Source organism: Phyllopteryx taeniolatus, chromosome 15 (genome assembly GCF_024500385.1).
Source record: "Phyllopteryx taeniolatus isolate TA_2022b chromosome 15, UOR_Ptae_1.2, whole genome shotgun sequence".
NCBI classification, from domain to species: Eukaryota; Metazoa; Chordata; class Actinopteri; order Syngnathiformes; family Syngnathidae; genus Phyllopteryx; species Phyllopteryx taeniolatus.
In genome coordinates this window covers 6,742,738-6,747,085 of record NC_084516.1, presented here as the reverse complement: position 1 = coordinate 6,747,085, position 4,348 = coordinate 6,742,738, and the positions used below count along the sequence as shown (strand labels likewise).

At 40.8% G+C, this 4,348-nt stretch overlaps 1 protein-coding gene across 1 annotated transcript; it reads right to left on the bottom strand.

Moving 5' to 3' along the window:
- Nucleotides 1-153: 153 nt before the first annotated feature.
- timm10b (translocase of inner mitochondrial membrane 10 homolog B (yeast)) lies at nucleotides 154-4,121 on the bottom strand. Its single transcript, XM_061799695.1, has 3 exons — nucleotides 3,733-4,121; nucleotides 3,256-3,351; nucleotides 154-791 (listed from the first exon to the last, which is right to left on the bottom strand). The coding sequence occupies exons 1-3, from the start codon at nucleotides 3,757-3,759 to the stop codon at nucleotides 519-521; spliced, it is 396 nt and encodes a 131-aa protein (XP_061655679.1). The 5' UTR covers nucleotides 3,760-4,121; the 3' UTR covers nucleotides 154-518.
- Between the last annotated feature and the right edge of the window lie 227 nt (nucleotides 4,122-4,348).

The following is a 4,348-nucleotide window of genomic DNA, read 5'->3' as shown; positions in this document are numbered from 1 at the left end:
CTGAAAACTGTCTGACAGGATGACTCATCCGAGGAAAAAAAAAAAAACCTTGTGCGGTGAAAGCGCACAAGAAAGCTGTGCTACGTTCACTAATAGACAGCCACTCGCACTTACCGTGTATACGGTGGGTATAAAATGTCTACACACCCCTAATCAAACATTAGATTTTTATTTGATAAAAATGAGGCCAAGATCATTTCAAAACTTTTTCCACCATTAATGTGACTTATAACCTGTACTATTCAAGTGTGAAAAAGATCTTTTAGATAGCAGAAGTAAAAATAAACGACAGCGATAATGTGGTTCCACAAGTGTGCACATCCTCTAATAACTCAGAATGGGGCTGTGTTCAGAATGAACCAATCACATTCAAACTCATGTTAAATGTGACTCAGCAAACACCTGCCACCGTTTTAAGTGGCTCTGATTAACCCCAAATAAAGTTCAGCCCTTCGATAAGGCCCGACTTCCAGATGAGACAGTTCTACATTCCACACAGTTTTCTGTCAGTGGAGCATTCATGTCTCAGTTTGTGAAATATTGACGCCACCGGTCTCCGACTGCGGCGATGGCGACTGCAACTCCAGAGGCGTCGCCGTCGCGGTAGCAGAGGTTTCTGGTCCGAGGGAAGCCGCGGCGGCAGCTTCGGCCGCCTTGGCGTTCTCTGCGGCCTTCCTCTCGATCTCGTCCATCCGCCGCTGCATCATGCGGGGCATCAGCTGCACGTAGGTGCCCATCATGCGGTGGTTGGAGCGGATCAGCTTCCCCGCGCAGCTGTCAACGCAGCGCTCCTACACAATCACAATCATCTTTATTGGCAGAGTTCATTGATACACAAGGGATGCGTCTCTAGCAGTTGGCAGTCAGTTTATAGTTTGGCAAAAAAGACATGCAATGTGTCAATTTAAATGACCTGTTCATTTACTGTATATACTTGTGTACTTAATTGCTAAAAAAATTATATTTACAATAAATAATGTATCTTTGTTCCTCTATTTATGCCAGTGAGGCATAGTGACAGACAGAACAAATAAATAATCTTCTATTAGATGGCAGGAAAGTACATACAGTAATTAATGTATCCACTTTTTGTGACATTTTTTTTTTGTTGGTGTGCCGTGAGATTTTTCAATTGTAAAATATGTTCCCTGGCTCCATAAAGGTTGGAAATCACTTCTCTAGTCAGATCGTTTATTCTAATCAGCCAGGTCAAACCAACATTACAACATGACCGAAATAATGGGTGCCAACTTATTATTAAATTACTTCACCCACACCGAAACATTAGAGCATGATTCGCCAGAACGGCGGCATATTTTCGTCCAACCGCCTGCTAGGCTACATAACGTTTTGTTGCCTCCTTGCGAGCCGTATCGTATTAAACGTACGTGAACATACCTCAAGCAAGGCTTAAACGAACGTCCTCTTCTGTCCTGAGCACCGGTGACCACCAACGCACGTTTTTCCCCATTTTGTCCTCATAATATAGTCGGCGCGATCCACTCGTGTTGTCGTCGCCACGGTAAGAAGTGTATCCGGTCGCATTTGAGTTGACAAGATAAAGCCCACTGATCGTAAAAAACGGGAGGCAGTTGTATCGGAATACAAGATTTTATTGCAGTAGTCAGACATAGTGCAATCTTGAAAGAGCAAATTTGTCTTGTATTCTGATCCAGGCATTACGTGTTGTCTGTTCCACAATGCCGACATGTTTTTTTTTTTGTTTAAATAACTTTATTGGCCGTCAGATATTTACAGGACCACGGCAAAAGACACGCGACAAGGCTAAAAATAAACTAGCTTTTGGGTTCAAATATACTGCGCACGATGGCGCCGCGTAGTAAATGTCTTTTGCGGAGCCGATCAATGACATCATTGATTGGATCGGCGAATTATGACATTAAAGCCGATCAGCATAAAATGCTAATTTCCACTGGAATTTAAAATGAAGACTTTTGCAAACATTCCAACCTGTTAAAAAAATGCATACGATAGTTTTTCCAGACCCAATGAATTGTCATTGTTGCGGTGCTGGTGCGTGGCTCACACAATGAGCTGACAGAGAGTGGGACAGCTACGTCATTAGCCACTAGTGGGCTCGTGGAACGCTGCCGGGCCGGACCAGTGTTGGCCCAGTCCAATACTCCGCTACCTTGCTCCATGTGCAGCGCGTAGCACACAGAGACACTTAAGGTAAAGTTAACTGTTTATTATGTTCGCTAGCCCATGAGCTAACAAGCTAAACAGCTCGCTACACCGCAGTGACGTTGTTTAAAGCATCGGTACCTCGCTCCGAGTTGTTGTGTGTCTGTTAGTCCCCAATTAACACACGGGAAACTTAACTGTTTATTATGTTTGCTAGCCTGCGAGCTTAAAAGCTAAATAGCTCGCTCCACTGTGGCAATGTTATTTAAAACATCACCACCTCCCTCCAAGTTGTTGTGTGTGTTAGTCCCCAATTAATACAAACATGGGAAAGTTAACCGTTTATTGAGCATAACCTCAGCGGCACACATTATTCAGTCAGTAGTTGACTACAGCAAAGTTAGCGAACGTATATTTGATTGACAGCTGAAGGACTCCTCTCCAGCGCCTTCAGAGGACCAACTACAGTCTTGCAGCTCGAGGACGAGCCATATTTTTCATGATTTCAGAGGCATAAAGTCTTTAAAAAAATGTATGCTAACAGGTTTAGTTGTTAACAACCGTGCCAAATTTTAATGATTCAAAAACAATCACCGAGAATATAAACTAGGGTTTGAAAGTTGTGACAACTCAAGCTGTTGTCTCTGCTTTCTTATGCTGTGTACTGTCAAATAGCAGTGTATGCAGACACTATGTAAACGATGGGAGGCTCAGCTCCAAAACTGAATAGTTACTGTGGACTATAGTCATAAAAGCACAGCGCTCACCATTATCTCTCAAGACATAAGGATGCCTACTAAGCTAGAATGTATTTTCCCCAACTATATTTAAGCTACCTATTAGGTAGTAATTTAGTAAATTCTTCTTTTATTTCTGTTTATTCCCATACATTACTATCAATTCCAATGGAAAGATTCCAACATTGAAAATTCCTGGAATTTAAGAACCCTAGCCACAACATGCTGCACAGCACTGACGTCAACTGGAAGATATGAAGTGTGATTAATTAAGAAGCAAGGAGAAGGGTCAGAGAAGGTCCCCAACAACACTAAGCTCCAGTAGCAGAGAGACTATACTGTATGCCTGCGAGTAGATCTCGATAGTCCTTGCCTCGTCCATGGTGAGGTTCCTGTAGTTGAAGTTGCTGGTGCATCGTTGGAAGCAGATCTCCGTCATGCGGTTGTAAACCAGAAGGAAATCACGCAGCTGCCAAAAAAACATTACAGTTACTATTATCTGAAAATTATGGCTGCGGCTGTTCAATATTTTTTGAATCAATTATTCTACCAATGATCCCATCAATTAGTAAAGTAATCAGACAAAAATCCAGTTTGCATTATTAACCACCAAATATGATTTCAAATTGACATTGAAGAAAATGCACAAAAATAAATTGATTATGATTCAGTTACTGATTTGGTCAGGCAAATACAAGTTGGTGAATTTTTCAGTGATTTGTGAGGGACTATAGCATGAATGTATGTACATTTATGTTTGTTTGTTTTTCTGTGAAAAATAAATTGCTTAGTGTCTTCATTGTGTGTGCCTAAAGTGCCGTTATGTTAAATAGAAGAATGCACGACTTACGTTTCTCAGTTGCTGCCCGTGATCCATCGTGCTTATCCCAGGCGGTAATTTTGACAACTAAAACGTGTTCATTAACTTGGAGAGCTCAGCATTTATTTGTTGCCTGTTATATATAAAAGTCAAAATACACCGGGGAGTCATTTAAAAGCGATTCGAAGCGAGAAATGTGACGCTAAGCGCAAGAATAAGGACTGAATGACTTTCATTTGTCGCTGTTTGTTAGCTTCCGGGTTTCTTCTTCGTCGTTTTCTTCTTCTTGTTCGGCGATTTTCATACTGAATTGGATTATCGCCACCCGTGGATCTGTATGAATTACTGCTTTGGTTTAGAAATACAGTATTATAAACGGTTCCTTTTTCATTTTACAAAATCAAATAAAAATTGAACAAAAAGTGTTGCTTTGGCAATCGATGAATATTTCTGCAAAGGTTTAAGAAGCGATACAATTTCCCAAATAAGAAGTTTTTGGGAAATACACATACAAATTACTAATACAGTAATATCTCACTCATTCATTAAACATTTTATATAGTATATATTTTTTTTTTAAATGTCCAATTGTCTGGAAATACACTAGTCCATCTAGGTCACGTCGAGTCCACACATGATGGCATGA

What these genes read in the sequence shown, in the direction of transcription:
- timm10b (XM_061799695.1), bottom strand. Translation starts at nt 3,759, where the DNA reads ATGGATCACGGGCAGCAACTGAGAAAC. An exon ending in ACGGGCAGCAACTGAGAAAC is followed by an intron (nt 3,352 to 3,732) that starts GTAAGTCGTGCA and finishes TTTTTTTGGCAG; the next exon opens with CTGCGTGATTTCCTTCTGGT. An exon ending in GGAACCTCACCATGGACGAG is followed by an intron (nt 792 to 3,255) that starts GCAAGGACTATC and finishes GTGATTGTGTAG; the next exon opens with GAGCGCTGCGTTGACAGCTG.